The sequence below is a fragment of the Apis mellifera genome, linkage group LG3 (assembly GCF_003254395.2).
Source record: "Apis mellifera strain DH4 linkage group LG3, Amel_HAv3.1, whole genome shotgun sequence".
Classification (NCBI taxonomy): domain Eukaryota; kingdom Metazoa; phylum Arthropoda; class Insecta; order Hymenoptera; family Apidae; genus Apis; species Apis mellifera.
This window is the reverse complement of record NC_037640.1, coordinates 9,468,984-9,491,105: the sequence shown is the minus strand read 5'-3', so window position 1 is coordinate 9,491,105 and position 22,122 is coordinate 9,468,984. Positions and strand designations below refer to the sequence as shown.

The following is a 22,122-nucleotide window of genomic DNA, read 5'->3' as shown; positions in this document are numbered from 1 at the left end:
ATCATTCTTTCGAGGCTTAAATGTTTGCGTTGAAAATCTCGAATGTATATACGTAATATATACGGTTTATAAATAGCGTATCGACACCTTCGTTCTATTACCACGTATTCGATACGTGATACGTGTGTTGATAAGTGCGATGCGGCGTTAGAAGGAAGGGATCGATGATAATAACAAGCGATTTAAACGCAATGAAATATCGATCGATATCCGAATAAAAATTATAGATAGAAAATACTAAAAATTGAGAAAAAGAAATGGAAATTGAATCGAGAGTTCCCACGAATTCAACGCACACATATATATATATACACACGATGGAATTAATTCCTGGCCGATGATCTGGCCCCATCGAATCCCTCCTTAATCTTCTTCTTCTTCTTCTTTTTTTTTCGAGACGTCTGCCGTGACTAAACCCGGCCAGCCGTCTGAATGGCCAGCCGAGCCAGGACGTCGAACCTATCCCCTTCGTCCTTCCCTCGCGTTCCCTCGCCGAGGAATAATCTTACCTCATAACGCTCACCTCCGGCAGACGCGTCGAGAGAGGTGGTGCTTTCCCATGGACCTATGCACACCATATTCGTTCCTCCAGGATCGTCCTCTCCATCTTTCTCTGTTCGAGGCATCGTCTCTTCCCTCCGTTTACGTCGAGCCGGTGGAACGTGGCCGACCGACAGATCCGATCCGATTAGTCATCTCAGCTTCCACGTTGTAAATCGCGCTCGAAAACAGCTGGCCACTTTCACCTGCGACAGGGTTGCGTCACGCAACGAGGGCGCGAGGTCAAATTCTTCGTGGGAGATCGATCGGTGTAGGTTACGTGGCTGTCGTTTCAAATTATCGACGGTTTCGATGGATAATACGAGCTTGGAGGAGGGTGGAGGAGGGGAAGTATTCCAGAGAAGTATTCGAGGGGATGTTGGACGATTAATAAAGGCGAGTTGAGGTGAGCGTTGTTCCTTTTCCACGTCTCTCGAACGGGCTCGGATTAATAGATGCAATTTATTTCGCCTCATCGTCTCCCCGCGGTTGGTCGCAGTTGGAAATAAAGGCGAGAGCGCGCGCGCCTTAAACCGCCTCTCGCCTCTAAGAAAGGCGAATTCTTATTCCCTCGGTTCTCCCTTCTTTAACACCGGCGACGATTTTAGTTCCGCAACTCAACCCTGACGAAAACCATCGAAACGAGAAATTAACATTTCCCGAGAATTTGTTTCTCTTCTCCTCTCAATACACACCCATATCGAATTCGCTTAATTCGAAACATTACATTACACCTTCCCGTTTATTCATTTCGCTCTCCTTAATTTTAATTAATTTTAATTTAACTATCCTCGAATTACCATGCGCGGCTCGAATATATCTGTCCATTTTGAGAAGAAAGTTTTTTTAATTTCCTATAAAAATTATATACACATATCGATTAAATATCATCGAATCGAAAATGTTAAATCTTCCTCTACGCGAAGATTTCGATTCATCGATCTGTTCTCGTTTTCGAGACGAAAGAAAGAAAGAAAATCAGCTTCCTGGATCTCAGTCAGTCCCTCGCGATCCATCAACGCTTGAGAGGGCAGAAATCGATCCTGTTTCCTCGCGACGCTCGCGGCCAAGCATCGGGAATCATTCTCGGAACAGCGTGTTACCTCGAACGGAGCGACGTGCAAAAACGTTCGCATCGTCAATGAGAACTCATTAGAGATGCAACGTTTTTGCCTTCCCCCTCCGCCCTCCCCTCCTCCTCCACCCCGCCGACAATTGGCCGCTTCGACGAACACCAGGTGTGGACAAATGGTCATGAAAGAACGATCGAGAATTCCGCGCGAGGTACGCGCGCCTCTTCCTTTTCCTCCTCCTTTTTTCTCGGACTGGATCACTGGGTGATCCTGTCCCTCGCGCGCGCGCGCCTATCCTTCACGTTTCCCCTCCCCCCTCTCCTCTCTCTTTCTTCCTCCAAAGGAAGGGAGAAGAAGGCGGCCTTCTCGAGCCGGCGTGCTTTTCTTCTCGATATTTCTCTTTCTCTTCCTCTCATCTTCGTGAAGAACGTTGCGAGGGGAAAAAAGAGAAGAAAAGGAAGATGCTTCCCAATTTCGTTAACTCTTTCGAACCATTTCTTGCCCAATTCGACGACAGCCGTAATTTCGGTGGGAAATTATCCTCGAGAGGAAACCGATCTGATCGAAATCAAGTTGGAGAGATCCTGTTTTTCCTTTCCTGAGAAGAAGAAGAATCGAATTCGATTAACCGAATCCTCAGTTTCCAATTTCGTCATCGATCGAGCGAGGGACGACTGGTCGAAGAGAGAAAGAATGGAGAGAAAAGCGATGTCGTAACCCGGGGAACGAGATTTCGAAACGGTCGTGGAAACGATTTAAGAAGAAGGAGGAGGAGGAGAAAAATGCGTGTCGAGTCGGTACACAGCTGCACGGATAGCGGTTCCCGTACTTGGCTGCATCCACGTGATGCTGTGAATTCTGGTCAAACCTGTAGAGGCCTCGAAGAGACGGGTCCACGGATGTCACTGACCGCGCACCTCACCGTTGCCCACTTACGGTCCATATCGTCGCACCTGACCCTCCATCCGTTCCATATTTATGCCTCGATGTGGCCGGCCAAAGTGTCGTTATCTTCGAGCATCGCTCGTCAACAGTCGCTTCTCTGGATTCTCTCGGAGGGGAGAGGAGAGGGGATGTTGAGCGACGCTTCCTCGATGGAGAGAAAGAAAGGAAAAAAGGAAAGAAAAGAAAAGAAATATCATCGAAATATCACGTCTCCTCCATCCGTTGTGGATCGTGGAGCAGCTGTGGATAATATGATAATAAGTTGGATGTTTTTCTTTTTTTTCCTTTCGAAGAGAGGAAGGAAGCGATAATGTAAATTTGAAGAACGAGTTTGAAAGATGGATTAACTGTTGAAAAATGCGTAATACTGCAAGGCAAATATATTAAAAATAATTTTTTAATCGCGTAAATAAGATTTTTTCCCCCCGACATTTTATTATCGAGTTCATGTGTACTCGACATCAATATGCTTGCGCAAACATCCCGTGGCAATAACTCGCCTGTTAACGATAACAAAATCGATTTTATAATCTCACATCGCTGGATCCTGGATCCTCACGGATATCTTTAATTAAAACCCGAGTAATTTCAATGCTGGCGCCCTTCGCGGTGTACATTTGCCAAGTAAATAACGCGCCGCTATCAAACACGCTCGAGCAAACGTATTCAGTTTATTTGCCTTTCGAAGGGTCTCGCCACCTGTTTGACCACGCTCCCCACTCCTTGTTATCGCGGCAATTAATTGCCTCGTGCATCTTTCTACCATTTCGAATCCTAGAACGAAACTGTCGCGAGTACAAAACTTCCAACCTTGAATGTTGAAAAGAAAAATCTGATAAATGACGCGAAAAGTTTTCTCTCTCGTCGAAATGAAAATTTCGATCGATTGTTCAACGATTTCAATCTTCTCTCCACGCAACTTCGTTTCTCGAGATGAAGGCGAATTCGTCGCTTAAAATTCGGGACGCGTAAAGGAGCGGCAAAGTAAACGTAGCGGTGAACCGTCGTTTAACGAAAGTACACGCACGTGCAACGCTCGTACAAACATCTTCGAATAATTAGCTGGTTTCCCTGACGCTTCGTTTCTCTCGTTGCCACCACCAGAAAGGGGGTGGCGCTTGCGCAACTCCGAAGATTCGTCGATTCCTCCCTGAGAGAAAGAAGAAGTCGAGCGATTAAACGGTTTGCACATTTCCAATTCTCTACACAGCTTGCCAACAACATTGCTCCACGATTTTCTGCATCACACCTGCCTTCTGTATCAACGATCCGTTTATCTTTCTCTACTTTCTTATTTGCGAACCTCGCCACCTTATCTCCGTCTCCGTTTACGGGCGAGAAAACACATTTGAAGACGGAAATAGCTTCTAAATCGGGGAACGAGAACGAACGGGTGGAAGAACGACTTCTTTTTAACGACGGGAGGGAACGAAAGGGATTCGAAAAGCTCTGAAAGCTTTGTCCTCCTTTCTCTTTCTTCTTTTAACGGATACTTTTAACGGAAGCGACGATGGAAGGAATATATCATAAAGAATGATCAAACGATTATCATATCGATCTCTTTTAGTCGTTGGACGACTCTGAAATTCGAGATTTCTCTTTCCTGGAAAACGAGTTTTCATATCTTCACTCTTAATGAAAGTCGATCGTTAATGAAATTCTTCTTTTTATATATATATATATCTTCTTTGGAAAAATTCTATCAACGAGATAAAACTATCGTCGCGATAAATCTCGTTTCTGAATCCGTAGACAATTCGCGAACAATTTTCTCAACTATTGAAAAAAATTAAAGTTCGTAAAAAAGAAAATGCATCGCGCTGACAAATCAGTTTGCCACGTAAGTTTTTTACCACGTAATCCTGTTCCACGTCGAAAGAACTCAACCGCGCCATCTATCGCGGCGGAAGAAGCGGCAAGAAGTCGCAATTCGAGTCGTATTCGAGCGCCAACCACCTGTTTCCACGTCGGTACGTGGGCTTTTTTTATCGATCGCATTGCGCAAGGGGCCGATAAACCCGATCGAAAACACGGGATAGAATTTATAATTGTCCTCGAAAACTCGCGGCATCGAGTTCGAGGGGAATCGGCGATCGAGATATTACGGGAGAAACCGGTCGGTCAACTTCTCTCCGCCACCGATACCGACGCGACATTGACACTGAAACGTCACGGGGCACACCATAATCGTGCGACCATACTTTCCAAACTCATCAGGGGGGGGGCTTTTAATCGGGGAGACGTCACCATTTGCCATACTCGCGTTGAGCCATGTTGCGTAAACACCGGCCGATCCGAACAGGTTGATCGGGTTAATCCTCTCGCGAGAGTCGTAAATTATCTCGTGCTCGTTCACCCGTGTCTCTCCTTCTTTCCGTAATATCTTTTAATTGCCGGTGTATTAACCAGGTGTGTTTGATAAACGAAGAAAAGTAACAGGTTTAGTATATTGAACCAGCAGTTCCATTAGAGGATCGAAACGATTCTTGGATCCTTTAATTGGATTTTAAGCTCGAGGCTAGTTTCAAGATTCTAAAGACAAAAGTTTAACCGATGTTAGGTTCAAAAAATTGCAGCGAGCTTTCGATGAACTTCTTCCAAAGATCCTTTCGAGGAATCCTTTCGAAGGATCGGATTCGAATACGATTTCCTCTTAATTCACAGGCAGGATTTTAAACCAGTTTCAAGAAACAAAGATTTAATGATAATAGATATGAGAAGGATTAGAATTAGAAGGCTTTAAAAATTAGATATTAATAATAATATAATAATATTAATAATAGAAGGTTTAAAAAAATCACGACGAGTTTTCGATGAACTCAAAAGATTCTTTCGAGGGATAGTTTCCTCTTGTTTCACAGGGAGGATTTTAAGCTAGTTTCAAGAAACAAAGGTTTAACCGATATTAGATTAAAAAAATCACGGCGAGTTTTCAATGAACTTCTTCCAAAGATTGAGGGATCTTTTTGAAGCATCGTTTCCTCTTATTTCACAGGGAAGATTTTAAGCTAGTTTCAAGAAACAAAGGTTTAACCGATATTAGATTAAAAAAATCGCAGCGACTTTTCGATGAACTCCAAAGATTCTTTTGAGGGATTCTTTCGAGGGATAGTTTCCTCTTATTTCATAGGGAGAATTTTAAGCTAGTTTCAAGAAACAAAGATTTAACCGATATTAGATTAAAAAAATCGCAGCGAGTTTTCAATGAACTTTTTCCAAAGATTGAGGGATCCTTTCGAGGGATCATTTCCTCTTATTTCACAGGCAGGATTTTAAGCTAGTTTTAAGAAACAAAGATTTAACGATAATAAATATGAGAAGGATTAGAATTAAAAGGTTTTAAAAATTAGATATTAGAAGGTTTAAAAAAATCACAGCGAGTTTTCGATGAATTTCTTCCAAAGATCCTTTCGAGGGATCGTTTCCTCTTGTTTCACAGGGAGTATTTTAAGCTAGTTTCAAGAAACAAAGGTTTAACCGATATTAGAAGATTTAAAAAAATCGCAGCGAGTTTTCGATGATCTTCTTCCAAAGATTCTTTCGAGGGATCGTTTCCTCTTGTTTCACAGGGAGAGGAGGATCGCTCGGTGGTTGCGGTGTAGTCTAACCGCGACCTTGGAAGACGTACACATAGTGTAGAATTTGGTGCACGCGATACGAGGCGAGGAGCGGAAAGCCAGGTGCTCGGCGGAGCGTGTGCGGTTGATGGTAATGAACTTTCGCGGAGGCAAGGCCGCCTGGATGATTTCATAACGCGCGCGCAATCCTCTCGCTCGGCTGGTTAACCCGTCCATTCTTCTCTCTCTCTGTCTCTCCTCGGAGAGATTCGATCGTTCGTTCCCTTTTTCTCGGTTCGACACCGCAGTTCGCGGTGTGTAATAGCATCGAGAGGGAAAGAGAATTATTAATAAAAAGCTCGATTGAAACAGCTCGAGGAGAGAAGATCGACTTATATAATGCTCGTGTGTCTCCACCTGTGTGGATCGACCTCGATTACCATTCTCTTCGTATAAATTCTTCTTTCTTTCTTTCTTTCTCTTCTCTTTTCCTCTCTCGAGATCGCGGTTATTGTTGCGCGAGATAAGCAATAAACGACAAAGGCCGATCGTTTGTTCTCGGCTAATTGCGACCCCGTGGAATTCCGTGATCGAAGAAAGCTTAACCCTTAGAATGTTGTCCTATGTTGAGCAAGCAGCTTCTAAATATAATTTAGAATAAAATTTTGTAATACTTTAAGCAATATTTTATCGAGACCCTCTTTTTAGATCCTTTTTTATCGCTAGGTGAAAAAAGAATTAATTCTTCGATCGTTAATTTAAGAAATCGTTTCGAATAAATACGATGAATCCCGTTACTTCCTCTCGAATCCACTTAATTCGATGAAGAACAGAAAGGAGGCACGGAACCAGTCCACACTCTTTCATCTCTCCAACTACACGAAAATCGTGTTCGGGAAGAAGAAGAAACCGGTACTCGTCTCGTGTCGAGCCTCGATTCAAACGAACAAATCATTTATCGCGACGAGGCGAAAAAGAAAAAAAAATTTCCTTCCTCTCGCACCTGTTGTTCCTTCGATCTCATCATCGAGTCACGGTGTGGAGACGATGTAACGGGTTCCCCGGCAAAACATCCGAGGGAAGGGACCAAGATGTTCTTGCGAATCAAGATAAGAAAAAAAAACCAAGTTGCCGTGAATTTCCTTGTTTACCGGTTCCCGGTGAATAAATACTTTAACGTTCCCCTTACCAGAGGCCTAACAGATCCTGTTTATTTTTCACATCCTCTATTCTTTAATTATAATTTCATAACCGATTCTTTTGCTGAGATTTTTTATAATTTTTCTCTTCTTTTCTTTTTTATCGAGATTTCTATCGAGAATTTGTCCATTTATTCATTCGTATTAATTCTCAAAGTACGTTTAGAGGCAACGTTCATTCGTGTTTTCAAAATTTCTGGATTTCTCGTACAATACTTCGATAATTTTAAGATGTGGCTATCGAAAATATTTGTTCCGAATCAATAATTCAATTTTTACAATTTCTATCAAGAATCACGTTCCTTAATATTGACTTTTAAAATTAAATCTCACGATGCTCGAAACTTGTTACGTTCGTTCAACGATCGCTACTTTCACAATTTCAATAATATCTAAGTTTCCTATAATACTTTTTCGTATCTTGGTCAAACAATTTTAATATAGCGATCAGATCATTCTTTTCAAAATTTCGTTAACACCTAAATTTTTTACAATGTCGATTTCTCCGTTGAAAATCGAAGCGATCATAATGGCATTCGCCACTCAACATATCAATCTTCGAAGGAAACTTATTCACCGATGGAAACAAGTCCCGTGGAAGGAATGCGGATCCGATTGGTTAATTTGAAAGGAAACGCGTATTTTCACACCCGTTTATCGCATGCAATCCAAAACAACAACCTGTAAAATTTAAGCCTCGATGCCATCAGCAGATATAGACAATAAAAATTTATACAATTATAACTCGCAACTTTTTATTCGAAATATTTAAAATAATAATTATATACGAATAACTTAAACATATTATCTTTCACTTTCGAAGGTATTTCAGCTTGCTGGAATAACGATTATCCTAACAAATATTCATAAATGAAATTAATCAATCCTTATCCTTAAACGAAATTCATCGTTTCTTATCTAAATTACATCTCTTCGAAAAATCAAAGCCAAGAAGACAATCCCTCCCCCTCTTCTTTCCTTTCTCCTCGGCACAAACGTTCGCCACTTTTCGGAATTCGCGTCGAAGGATAAAGAGGAGAACGAAAAGAAGAAAGTAAGGAATAAAACGGTCGGAAGATCGTAATCAGGCGCGAGAACGGCGACACCTCGAAGCCCGCTTCGCGATAATTCAACGGCGGGGCCCGTCGCTCGGGCGCGAGACGATTCTCGTGTGCCCCATGCGCGCGTGTGTGTGTGTGTACGCGTAACACGTGGTACGTGGGCCCCCCCGGTGTAACGTGGAGGCACGCGGCTGGGGACCCGGCTCGTGGGACTCGAGCGACAGAGGAGAGACACGGACGGCCCTTCCATTCACGGACCCCGGCGCGCTTCCCAGTACAATTCAATTCGTTGGAAACGGACGGCTGGTGCACGCCCCGCACAGTCGCGGAATGCATGATTCTCGAATATGCATTCGTTGCCTCGGCACGTACCGTGGAAACGCGAAATCCTCTCCTCTCGAGGAACACCTTGCGGAAACGCACGCGCCGCGCATTTCAACCTCGCGCCTTCGGGTCGCGGGCGGACTTCCGATCGACCGGCCAACTGTTCCCACCCGTGCGCCACCTGCTGGATCCTTCTCGACAGTTATCTTATCTCGGAACTTGGCTAATTTTTGCGCAGGAGGAGGGAGAGAGATGTTTTGGAGGAGGTTTTGTTGCGATTATTCTTTGGAAAGGATAGGATAGCTCGATCTAGGTTTGAGGAAGAAAAGTTTTTCTTGGAAGTATTGGTTAATTAATTGGAGGGATTTAATTCGATTTAATTTTAATCTTGATTTCTTCGAGTCGTTTCGAAATATTCCATTCTCCAATTTGATCTATGAAGAATTTTCGATTCAAAAAGCTGTTTGAGCGATGATTCGCTCCCGTTCGTGTCGCGATATTTTCCGAGGCGTGGCCATTAAAATTTATCAGGAGGAGGGGCGGTCGATTTGAAACGAAGGTGATCGTCATACGATCAGCTTCTATAAAAGAAACGTTCGCGAACAATCTTCAGCGCCATGTAATAAATCTGCCAACCCGGTACGTTCAATGAAGGGATTATACTGGACATTCGAATCCTTCGCCTCGCGATGCACGTATACCGCGTACAAGGGACGTTTCGCGCATTACAAAGAGTTCCTGGACGGTTTTCAAAGAAAAAAAAAAGAGAAAGAAAGAAAGAAAGGAAGAAAAGAAAGTAAAAAGAAAAAAAAAAGTAGAGGCAGAGTGAGTTTCGAAAAAGAGGACGACGACGTCATTTACGAATTTCGTACGCTATCCTTACTCGAGGCATCAACGAATTATTATTATTATTATTAAGTAATGATTCAATTTATCAATAGCAATCTGCTTCTATCCCGACGAGGAATTCTCCTCTCGAGAGAAGAGAGGGGGAGAAAAAACCTTTATCCACTTGAAATTCGCAATAAACTGAAAGTCTAGAAAGGAGAGAAACGCGAAGCTTATTGTCCGAGTGGGGAAGAATGGCGGAGGGTGCCGTTTCACGAACAATCGAACTCTCGAGTCTCCCCTCCTCTCTCCCTCCTCTCTCTCGATTCCGCGACACTTCAATTCCGAAGAAATTGCGAAAACGCCCCGAGAAGAAGAAACGGAGAGAAGAAACGGAGAGGAACGGAGAGAGAGAGAGGAAAAAAAGGGGGGAAAAAAAAAAAGAAACGAGGAACGAGAGGTCGGGGTTATTCGTGCACGTGCGTTTCTTTTCTTCTAACCGTCGACGTTGAAAATTAGAGGGATAAAGATAAAGCGAGGCGAAAGACGAGGAACGAGAAAGAGAGAGAGAGAAGAGAAACAAGGGAGAAGAAAGAAAGAAAAGAAAAGAAAGAAAAAAAAGAATTCCACGTGCACTCGGCATACAATTCGTTCGACTGGGGCGAGGGTGTTAACGAGAATTCGCCCACGTATTCGCTCGCGCCATATGACGCTTTGACTCACTCCGTTGTTAAGCCGTGTTCACCCTCCGGACAAACGCATCCCGCCGGTAATTACTATGATAAACTGCGCCCAGAGAGACACGGCTCGTCTCCCCTCCCCCTCGCTGAATTTCATGGGAAACTGCGAGTTTCCTGAGATTATTATTTACAGAATTCTTCTCACTTCTGGAATTTTCCACACGAATCCGTTTCTTTCCACCTTATCCCAATTTTTAATCTTATATAAGATAAGTTTGATAACGTTTAATGAAAATGTAACTTTTTTCTGTCGCAGCGCCCGTTTACGACCAGGATACCACACAAGTAGCGGAATACGATGGAGGTACGTACGACTTGGCGAGTTTCATTACTTCTAATCAACGTACGCGCACGCTACCCGACGTGATGTTAATTGTATCGCATTCGAACAGGCGGCACGTGCCGTTTTAACGATTCTTACACGGTGCCGCTTTCAATCGATCCTTTCGATGAATATTAAGAACCGCGCTTCGACCTTCCGTGTCACATATTCCCAGACGCTCTTTGAAACACCGTGCGTGTATACATATATATATATATACATATATCCTCTCGATCTGCTCCGTCGGTAATTTCGAAGATCGAGAAAGATAATTCTAATTCTCGCCGCGAAAAACTCGAAAAATGAATGGTATCTGAAAATTTTCGAACGAAATTCAACAGCCACTGCCGGATGCTACTACAACTACCAGCATTACAAGGAGGGGGACAGGATCATCACGAACGAGCCGTGTTTAAACTGCACGTGCCACAATCGAATGCTGATGTGCTACCTCAGGGTTTGCCCGTTCACGAAAGCGATCGGCCAGGATTGCACGGTTGAGAAACGGCCGGACCAATGCTGCCCCGTCATCACCTGTCCAGAGGTGCCCGTTCAGCTGTTGACCTCCACCACTAGCGCGCCGTCCACTTCCGGCTCGACGGCGGTCGGATTCCACGACAACTACGGGTGCAACGTGGACGACCGGTTCTACGCGGACGGCGCCCAACTTCCCATCGATCCTCAGAATCCTTGCGAGCTGTGCTACTGCATCAGGAACAGGACGACCTGCGTCATGCAGGAGTGCACTTTGCGCGTGGCCGGGTGCAGGCCGGTCTATCAACCCGGAGTATGCTGTCCTGTCAAATACAATTGCGGTGAGTCGAGGATGAAAGGATTTAGAAGTAAACGGAGAGAAAGATTTTATCGGCTCCCTTCTCTCTCTCGATTTTATTATATTTTGATATAATTATTAATTTCTCTCGAATACAGAATACGACGAGGAACAAGCGACGACGGTTGAACCAACGCCCGGCCTCATCATGACCACAACGATGGCCCCCGGGGCGACCACGTCCCAATGCTACCACGAGGGGAAGGTTTACGAGGGCGGCGAATTGATATACTCGACCCAGCCTTGCCAGCACTGCTACTGTTTCCACGGCGACATCGCGTGCGCTGTCCAAGATTGCGGAACACCGATGAAGACCCACGGGAAGAACTGCACCGCCCTGCCACCGCCCGAAGGGGAATGTTGCCCGACCACGTACGAGTGCGGTAAGAGACGCGTTTCCTTTTATCGATTCTAGATTAACAGCTTCGTAGTATAAACTTTCGTTCTTTGTATCTCGCATAGAAGATGACGGAGAGGTGGTGACGTTACCGAGAGGCGAGGAACACGGATACTCCACGACCGAGGGACACGTTCAGGAGACAACCGAGAAACAACTGGTCGAAACGACGGAGGAGTCGTTCCCCGGCTCTGACAACGTAATTCCTCAGGATCACGAGGCAGCGAGCACCGAGTTGCCGGTCGAGACCGCGTCGGAGGAGCCGAAGAAGGAGGAGGAGTCGACTCGAAAAGAAATTGGTGTCACTGAGGAATACTCGACCGAAGGTACGGTGACACCTCCCGAGCAAGCAACGGAGGAGAAAGAGGGGAAGGGCGAGGAAATGGCTACTACACCAGCGGAAGAAACTACTCGAAAAGAAGGGGAAAAGCAACAGGTGGTTACGGAGCAAGCAGTAGTACCGGAAGAAGCGCACACCGTAAGAGGAGAAGTGGAGAAGGGAGAACAGCCTGAATTACCAAGCGGCGAGAAGGAGGAAGAAGCGAAGCCAACGGAGGAAGAAAGCGTTTCTGGGAAAGGAGAGGAAGAGGAGGAAAGGCCAAGCGTCACCTCCGAGTCCTCTTTGGCCGAGGAGGAGCAGCCTGAAAAATCCACGCGGTTACCTGAACTTCCAAGCGAGGAGAAGGGAACATCCTCGATCCCTGAAGCGACAACGGAGAAGGGTTTGAGCGAGGAACAAGTGACGGAGGCACAAGTGAAGGAAACGGAAGGGCCTGTGATCGCATCGGAACAGGAACAAAAAGGGACAACACCTGGCGAAGAGAAAGGTGCAGAGGAAGAAGCGGCCACGCCTGAAACGGAAGTGGTCACCGAAAAATCTGCCCCAGAAGTTCCAAGTACCGAACAAGTTCCTGTGCGAGAAGAGGAAGAGAGGAAAGAGAAGCCAATGCTGGAAGTCAGCACGGAGCAGCAGCCCACAGAGGCAAGTGTCGTTCCAACGGAACATGGCGTAGAACAAGAAGCGACCACGGAAGCTGCGGCAGAAACGGAGCAGCCAATGGTACACGAACACAAGACAGGCGTGGCTCCCAAGAAGGAAGACGCGATCCCTCCTGAAATTCCTCCGGAATCCATTCCTCCAGAGGTCAGCGAGAAACCGTCCACGGACGAGAAGGCTGAAGAGGAAGAGGAGGAGGAGGAGGAGGAAACACCGGTGATCCCTGAACAGGGTCCGACAGGGATTTCGATCACGGAACGTGTACCTGAAAGCAAAGCAGAGGACAAGGAGGCGGTGACCGAAATGCAGGTGACCGAGGGCTACGTCGACATGAAGCCGCCAGAATTTCACGTACCGAGCAACCTCGTGACCGAGGCTCCTCTGGCCAAGGAACCTTCGTCCACGTATTTGCCGGCAGAGCACGAAACGTCCGCTCCTAGGCAAGAGCAAACCGTGCCTATCGAACAAGAAGGAACCACAATGGGAGCACCGTTGCCCGGAGAAGAAGGATCCACGACGGAGCCGCAGCAAAAGGAAGAGGTTTCCACCGAAAGTGATCGTATTCCAGAAGAAGAGAAAGAAGCGACGGAAGCAGCTTCCAAAGGCACCGAACAACCGAGCGTCGAGGCATCGACGACGCAGCAACCTTCGCAGGAACAGACGGAACAACCTGGCTTACACGAGGAACAGAGCACGGAAACCTCGTCTTCCGAGGTTTCGCCCACGAAGGAAACTTCGAAGGAAGAACTGCCGATGAAGGGATTGACTATCGAGGAATCCGAAGAGGTAACTTCATCCGAGGAAGTTAACGATTCCAGCGAGGAAGTTACCAAAGAGAAACCGATTGAGACGAAGAAAGAACCGGAGGAACATTCAGAGACGCCAACTCAGCCTCCTTTGGAGGAGCATCCGACTGAACGAGCAGAAGAGGAGACAGTTGGAACTGAGAGAGTAAGTACAGAAAGTGCCCCGATAGCTCCTTCGACAGAAGCTCCAAGCGGGGAAGAACGATCCACGGAAGTGATCCCAGAAGAGAAAGTCGTTACCGAGCAAGAAGAGCGAGTCACTGTCGCGCCAGAAGAAGGTGCGCCAAGCGAGAGGCCTGAAGTCGGTTCGGAAGCTGCCGAAGAACAGGTGACTGAGAAACCAGTTGCTGGCAAAGAGGAAGCTGAAGTTACGGCTAAACCGGCAGAAGGTGAAGAGATAAACACGGTGCCCGTGGTTAATGAAGAAGGTGAAGCAAGCGAGAAACCTCTCGAAGAAGTTCCGAAAGAAGGTACACCTTTGGAAACGGAAAGCACGCCAGCAACTCAGGAAGCAACCGAAGAAGCAACGGAAGGAAGTTTAACGATCGAAGTTCACCCGACAGTGGCGTCCATGGAAGGAAAGACGGAGACGCCAGAGTCTTCGGAGCAGCCTGTTGTCGTCGAACAAACCGAAGCGCCTATAACCAAAGAAACGACTGAACGGGTAGAAGAAGAACGGAAGACGGAGGAACCTGCGAGGGAAGAGCAAACCGAAGGACCTGCAGCTGCGTCTCCATCGACGGAAGAGACGGTGACGGAAGCAGGATTAGAGAAGGAAGGAACTCAAGCTCCTGTCGAGGAGCACACTAAATCTCCTATCAGCGAGCGTAAAGAGGATGAAGAAAGCGTGAAAGGTGCTGAAGAGCCATCCGAGAAGGAAGAAGGCGTTCAGAAGCCACCTCTTGAAGAAGAGAAGACAACTGAAAAGCCTGCAGGGGAGGAAGAAATGACTGCAGTGCCAGAGGAAGCTGAAGTAACTGGAAAGCCTATCGAAGAAGAGAAATTACCCGAAGAGCAACCTACTGAAGAGCAGCGACCCAGTGAAGAACCGATTAAGGAGGAAGAAGAGAAGTCTGTTGAGGGAAAACCGACTGAAGAACCAGTAGAAGGTGAAAAAGTAACCGAAGAACCATCTATCGAAGAGGAGAAACACGCGGAAGAAGAAAAGCCGACCGAAAGTCCGATCGAAGAAGGAAAAACGACAGAAGAGAAGCCAATTGAACCTGTGGAAGAAGAAAAGGTGAGTGAAAAACCTGTTAAAGAAGAAGGAAAGCCAACAGAAGAGGAGAAAGGAACAGAAAGTCCCATGGAAGAAGAAAAACGTGTCGAGGAGGAAGGAAAATTGGGAGAGGAGGAGAAGCCGACTCAGGAACCTGTTGAAGAAGAAGAGAAACCTATTGAGGAGGAGAAACCGACGGAAAAATCTGTTGAGGAAGAAAAACCAACCGAAAAATCTATCGAAGAACAACCTACGGAAGAACAGAAACCAACTGAAGAGCCTATAGAAGAAGAACATCCTGTCGAAGAGCAAAAACCAATGGAAGTATCGACTGAATTGCCTGCTGAAGAACAAAAACCGACGGAAGGTCCTCTTGAAGAAGAAAAATCAACGGCGCCCGCGGAAAAAGAGGAACCTAGCGAGGAAGAAAAATCTACTACTGAAGCGCCCGTGCAAGAAGAAGAATCGAGTGAACAGCCTAAAAAAGAAGAAGAAGAAGAAGAAGAAGTGCAACAAAGTGAAGGACCTGTCGAAAAGGAAAAACCTGCTGAAGAAGCGAAGCCAACTGAACAGCCAATAGAAGAGGAAGGACAAGGGGTAACTGAAAAGATTGCCGAAGAAGAGAAACCATCTGTCGAGCCTGTTGAACAGGAAAAGACAACTGTGGAACCTGTTGCGGAAGAAAAACCAAGCGAAATCGCACCTTCTCAAGAGGCTGTGCCAGTTGAAATTTCAACGGAAGGTGCTACGATGGAAGAGAAACCCTCTGAAAGTGCCGAACCAGTATCCACCGAAGTTCCTATTGTAGAAGAAACTGTTAGCCCATCTGCTCCTAAAGAGACGGCTGAAGCATCGACAGAGCTTCCAAAAGAGATCCCAGAGAATTCCACGATCGCTCCGAAAGAAGAAGCTTCGCCCACGGAAGAAACACAAACAGAAACTGCTGGTCCACCGCAGGAAAAATTAACGGAAGCTCCTATCGATCATGGCGAAGCTTCTACAGAACCTACTAAACAAATTCCAGAACAGCCCGCCGAAGAAGGAAGCACTCGGCAACCAGAATCACCGATTGAAGCGACAACAGCGGCTGCTCCGAGCGAAGAAGCGATCAAAGAAGAAGGCAAAATACCCGTCGAAGAGGGTATCGTGACCGAAGTAACGCCGACCGAATCTGCGCCACCTTCCGAGGAAACCAGTCCAGCGGAAGAAGAGCAAAAAGTATCTGTTCCTGAACCTGTTCAAACCGAAGCGCCATCGAGGGAAGAGGGAACAACGCAGGTTTCTCGAGAAAAAGAAACCGAGGCTCCTCCAATGTTGGAAGAAAAGATTACAGAAGAAAAGACAACATCTGCGCCTAAGAAGGGAGAAATTCCAGAAACTACCCCGTACACGGAAACATCGTCAAAAGTCGGGACCGAAGGAGTCGTCGAGCAATCCACGTTGGCTGGAGGGATACCCGAAGAAGAGGTGTCCACGCAGCCTCCTTATAACATACCACCAACGATTCCAGGGGAGGGCAATTGTCTCGTCGAAGGTCAATCCTACAGCAACAACTCTGCTATTCCTCCATCGAATCCTTGTCAACTCGGTTGCCGTTGCGTCAGCAGTATTATTCAGTGCGATCTGGTTCAATGTCCACCGCCCCCGAGCCACTTGTCCAACTGTATGCCGCTTCACATCGGTAAAGATTCTTGCTGCCCGATGTACGCTTGCGATTCGACGCCGACCGCTGGCCTGGAGTCCGATAATCACATGATCGAGCATGAAACGCCTAAGTACGAAGAGGAGGAGAGACAGAAGACCGTGCCACCTCTAGAGGCGGAACTCCCTAAGGAAGGAACAACGGAGGGTGTCGAAGTGAAAGAACATTCGACCACTGTAGCGCCGAAAGTAATACCCAGCGAGGAACAGACGACTGCTGCGCCTGGTTCGGTAGAGGAAGCGCAAACGACACCGAAATCTGTCGACCATACGCAAGCGACCACAGTGGAAGGTGCCAAAGAGGCCGAAGAGCATACTCTTAGCCCGGTGCAGGTAGAGTCTTCTAGTCAAATACCTTCGGAGGAAGCTTTGAAAGAAAGTTCATCGGAAATACCGAGCAGTTCGATAAGCGCGGAAGAAGAGCAAACGACGGAGGTGCCATCCCCCGAACAGCCAATCGAGAAACATGAAGAGCAACAGCCCTCGAGTCCGGCAGCAGGCGAGGAACAGACGACGCAACCGATTCGAAAAGAAGAAGAAACGTCCGTTGGAATTGAGAAGGAAATTCCTACGACGGTGAAACCAACGGATGAACAATTAGCGGAAGAAGAAGAAAAATCTGCGAAGGGTGAAGAACAGGCGACCGTCTCTCCCGCGATCTCGCAAGAAGGTACGAGCCAAAGATCCGAAGTTCCAAGTTCTACCCTCGTACCAGAAGGCCAGGAAAGTGGCGAAACTCAGAGACCGTTGGAAGAAGGAACAACTTTGAGCGCGGAATCGGTAACAACCCAACCCGAAGAAGAAAAGAAAGAACAACCTGAACAACCTGCAGAGGATGAATCACAGACTGTCCAACCTAGCGAATCAGAAAAACCATCTCCTTCAACCATGGAACCGTCTACTCCAGAGCAAGAAGCTACTCCTGTGGAACAGGAAACCGTTAAACCCATCGAGAGTGAAGCACCTGGAACGACAAAAATGGAAATCTCTACAGAAGTTCCGACGTCAGAGGAAGCAACTGAATCTGGCGTGACGAAGGAAGGACCAAGCAAAACTGAAGCGCCTCAGGAGGAAGAAGAGGTCACGACACCAAGCGAGGCAGAAGAAGCTCCAAAGAAACCAGAGATTCCTCCAACGGAGGCTGCACCCGCTGGAACTGAACAACCTTTAATAATACCTACTACTTTAGCAGGCGAACAAACCAAAGAAACAATTGCACCTGAAGGCACGCTCAAGGTAACTACGGAAGCAGTGACTGTAGAGGAGCAGCATACGGAGATACCTGAACAACAAACGGTATCCGTGGAACAAGTGGCAAGCTCGACCGAATCTGCCGAGCCAAGCACCGAGAAAGAACCATCGATTCCTACCGAAACGAAGGAAACGACTGAAGAGCAGGGTATCACCGAAAAACAGCAACCAACCGAAAGCAAGCCAGAAGAGGAACCAACTTCGTCCGAACCAGCTCCATCAGCAGAGGAACAAACTCCGTCTGGAGAAGAGGAAGCTACACCTTCCTCCGTTTCGAAGGAAGCGATTACGGAAGCTGTGCATGAAGCCACCACGATGAAAGCTGCTCCTGTAGAAGTGACTTTGCCTCAAGAACAAACGGAACAGCCTGGTGCTGCTATCGAGAAAGAGACGGTGGCACCTGTTACCGAAGAAACAGTTACGGAGAAGGTTAAGGAAGAAACGGTTGAACCAGAAGAACGCGTGACGACTGAAAAAGCAGTTTCCGTCGAAGGCGAAGAAGCGCCTGAAACTACAGCGCCGGTTGAAGTTGCGGGACAGGTGACGGAGAAAGTGGAACAAGCGACAGAATCTGCAGTACCAATGGAGAAGGAAGCAACGATCGCTCCTGAACAGACGCAGAAACCAGAGGAAGGAACGCAGAAATCGGTCGTGGAAGGTGAGGGAGTTACAGCTAAGATCGAAGAGCAATCTAGCGAGACATCTTCTCCGATGGATTATACTCCAAGCCCAATTTCGCCAGAAGAGAAGGAGGAGAAGAAACCTGAAGTAGTAACGGAAGGAATGCCGGAAGAGAAAGCGACAACTGTGCCAAGCGAAGTGACTCCGCCTCAAGAGGAACAACAAGCTTCCGTGACTGAAAGGAAACCGGAAGAGGGTGTTCCAGAAGCGACCGAAGCGCCATCGATGGAAGAAGCGACTGGAGGACCGGTGGAAGAAGAAAAGGGCGAAGAACAAACGACTCCAGCACTGGAAACAGAAAAAGCGACTGTTTCACCCAAGACACCCTTCGAGGCTGCTCCAACCGAAGTGCCAGAGAAGATGGTTCCCGAAGAAGTACCGTCCGAGACGCCGGAACAAGCGCTTTCCACCGAACAACCTGTGCAACTTACGGAAGCTCCTGAGAAGATGGCGCCTTCCACGGAAGCTCCTGAGAAGATGGCGACTTCCACGGAAGCTCCTGAGAAGATGGCGCCTTCCACGGAAGCTCCTGAGAAGATAGCGCCTTCCACGGAAGCTCCAGAACAAGAAATTTCTTCCGAGGCTCCGTCAGAGAAAACTGCAACACCAGAGGCGCCGGAATATTCGACCGAACTACCTGAAAAAGCAATTCCTGAAGAAGTTCCTGAGAAGGAAGTTCCGACTGAAGCGCAAGAAGAAGCAATTACTACGGAAAAATCATCGGAAGTTCCTAGCGAAGTATTGACAAAAACTCAACCTACTGAAGCGGCAGAAGACCAAGTTACAGAAGTGCCGGGGCAAATTATTCCGGAAGAGGAGAAACCTAGCGAGGTAACAGAGAAGATTGTTCCCGAGGAAGAGAAGCCAGTTACGACGACAGAAAAAGTTCTTCACGAGGAAGAAGAAAAGCCTGTCGAAGTGACGGAGAGAATTGTTCCCGAAGAAGAAAAACCAGTTCAGACAACGGAAAAGATTATTCCCGAGGAGGAAAAGCCTGCCGAAGTGACCGAGAAGCTTGTTCCCGAAGAGGAAAAGCCAGCCGAGACGACAGAAAAGGAGCTTCCTTCTGAAGAGGAAAAGCCTGCGGAGACAACGGAAAAGATTCTTTCTTCTGAAGAAGAAAAACCTGTCGAAGTGACGGAAGAACAAAAGCCAGCAGTCGAAGGAGAACAACAAACAGTTGAGCCCGAAGAAGAAAAAGAAGAAGAAGTTTCTCAAACTACGGAAGATCTTTCTCTCAAGGAGCAATTGCCCGAACAAGCCGCGACCCAAGCTCCTCAAGAAGCGACCAAGCTTCCAACCACTGAGGAAGAAGAGTTGGCGCGACCAACTACGGCAGCGGTCGAAGTTGAAGCGACGTCTCCTCAGGAAGAGCAGCCGAGTCCGATAACCGAATCGACGGAAACTACAATCGCGCCCGAGGTGCACGAAGATACGACTAAGGAAGCGGAACCTTCGGAGGAGGCACAACTCGGCGTAACGAAAGCGCAACCTGCCATGCCAGAAGCTCAACCTTCCGTCGAGCCTGCAGTCGAAACCTCTACGGAACACGAAGAAGAGGTGGCACAAGCAGAAACCGAAAAGGCTCCCGAAGAGCATCCAGCGGTCCAAGTATCTACGGAACAGCCTGAAGAAAAGAGTACCGTGGAACCAGCGACGATTCCGGAAGAGCCCAAAGAGGAAGAGGCGTCCCCAAAACCTGAAGAAGATCAACAATCGACCGAGGCATCCGTCGAAGCGCCCACGACGAAGGCTCCAACGCTTCCAACGGAGCCATCTCTCGCCGAATCGAGCGAAGAGGAACAGGAGGGAGAAGTGGAGGAACCTGGATTGCCAGAAACTTCCGGCTCGACGACCGAGAAAGAAGAATCGGCCGAAGGGTTGGATCATCACCTTCCATCGATGAACCAAACGTTCGAGACGACTGAACGACCCGTCCAACCCACCACCCTTCGCCAACCAACGAGTACATTAGCCCCTCAGATACCCGAGTACTCCGACCAGGTATCCGGAGAGGAGAATCCGCACTTCCCGACGCACGGTGGAAGTTATCTGTCGAACGAAGACTACGACGAGGATGACCAGGCGATTTACGGACCGGGCACTTGCCGATACGGGGGCAAAGTCTACGTCTCGGCTCAACAGATACCAAGGGACGATCCTTGCGACTTCTGCTTCTGCTTCAGAAGCGACATCATCTGTCTTCAACAGAGCTGCCCACCGCCGATCCCAGGCTGCCACGAGGAACCGATCAACGGTTTCTGCTGTCCGAGATACGAGTGCCCTGTGTCGATGGCCACGTCGCTCAACATCACCACGACAACGACCACCACCACGACCACGTTACCGCCTCATTTCCATGCCCATGCATACAAAGGAGCAGCGAAACGAAGCGGATGCCAGATTCGCGGCCAAGCGTATCGCGTTGGAGAAGTCATTAGGTCCGCGTCCGGACCTTGCCTTCAGTGCACGTGAGTTACTTACTCAAATCATTTTATTTTTTCTTTTCTATTCGTTCTTTCGAAAGTCTTCCTAATTTTCTTCCTAATTTTCTCGCATCGCTTACCGTTTGAATAATTTGAAATTTCAGTTGCGGTGGTGATGGGAACATGAAATGTGATCCACGAGTGTGCAGCCCGGAACCGATGTTGAGGCAAATGATAGCGGCAGCCACGGCGAGAAGGAGGAGATGAGCCGTCCAACGAGATCCCGGGGATCCTTTGGACGAACACAAACAAGGGAAAAAGGAAGTCTAGAGAGCTGGATCAGTGTTGTATAAAAGTGAATTAAAAATATTCTAAACTATCTAAATATCGCGGGAACACAGACTGTAATGTGCTTCTGCGATCACGAACTGAGTGGCCAAAACCGTAAACGTTTATATTATAATATAATATTATGTTATATAAAGAAGAAAAAAAAAAGAGAGGGGGAGAATGAGAATAGGAATAGAGAACGAGAGAGAGAGAGAAAGAGAGAGAGAGACGAATACGTGTAACGGAAGGACTAAGAAAAAAAAAAAGAAAAAAAGAAAAGAAAAGAAAAGAAACGAAGAATTTAATTCTGCGTAAAACAAGGTTCGTTTTTTTTTTTTTGGTGCCAAACGTAAAACAGAAATAAATCGGTGGAACGAGAAGGGATATAATGAGAGAAAGAAAGAAATATTTCGTTATATAGTTCCACGTTTCACGCCATTAATTTTTCTCTTTTTTTTTTTTTTTTTTTTTTTCACCAATAAAAAGAATAACGATTATGAAGGAAAAGAAGCGGTAAAGAAAAAAAGATAATGTTGCTGAACGTACGAGACTTATGACTGTGCCTTCGTCAGTGCCGACAACAGCGGCACTAATCTTTCGTTCCGTGACAGTCAAGCCGGCGCTGAATTTAGCCGCGATCATCGTCGTTGAAGCTTGGACAAAAAAAATGGGAATATCGTCATTTAGGAATTAACAATGGTGATGGGAAACAAACGTAGATAAAAGAGCGTTCCGATCGAGCGCGGCCAAAAAAATATATAAATAAAAAAAAAAAATGCGAAGAAAATAATAGGAATCTGTGTTATCGACAAACGATCACGGAAACGATTTCTCTTTTACAGTGGACATTGTAACAGCAATCGGTCATGATCGTGCGAGGGACACGACCGAAA

At 46.9% G+C, this 22,122-nt stretch overlaps 1 protein-coding gene across 3 annotated transcripts in view; it reads left to right on the top strand.

The window, feature by feature from the left end:
* Positions 1 to 21,230, top strand: part of LOC726252 (titin) — a 48,874-nt gene extending 27,644 nt beyond the window's left edge. The window contains exons 3-8 of one of the 3 annotated variants that reach the window (XM_003250323.4): positions 10,524 to 10,571; positions 10,931 to 11,404; positions 11,520 to 11,804; positions 11,884 to 18,950; positions 18,981 to 20,944; positions 21,064 to 21,230. In XM_003250323.4, coding sequence (XP_003250371.3) covers positions 10,524 to 10,571; positions 10,931 to 11,404; positions 11,520 to 11,804; positions 11,884 to 18,950; positions 18,981 to 20,944; positions 21,064 to 21,166 — 9,941 coding nt within the window. In that variant the 3' untranslated portion in view covers positions 21,167 to 21,230. Of the gene's footprint in view, positions 1 to 10,523; positions 10,572 to 10,930; positions 11,405 to 11,519; positions 11,805 to 11,883; positions 20,945 to 21,063 lie in introns of all 3 variants that reach the window. The other 2 variants (XM_006564012.3, XM_006564013.3) reach the window with 2 other exon arrangements.
* The last annotated feature ends 892 nt before the right edge of the window (positions 21,231 to 22,122 follow it).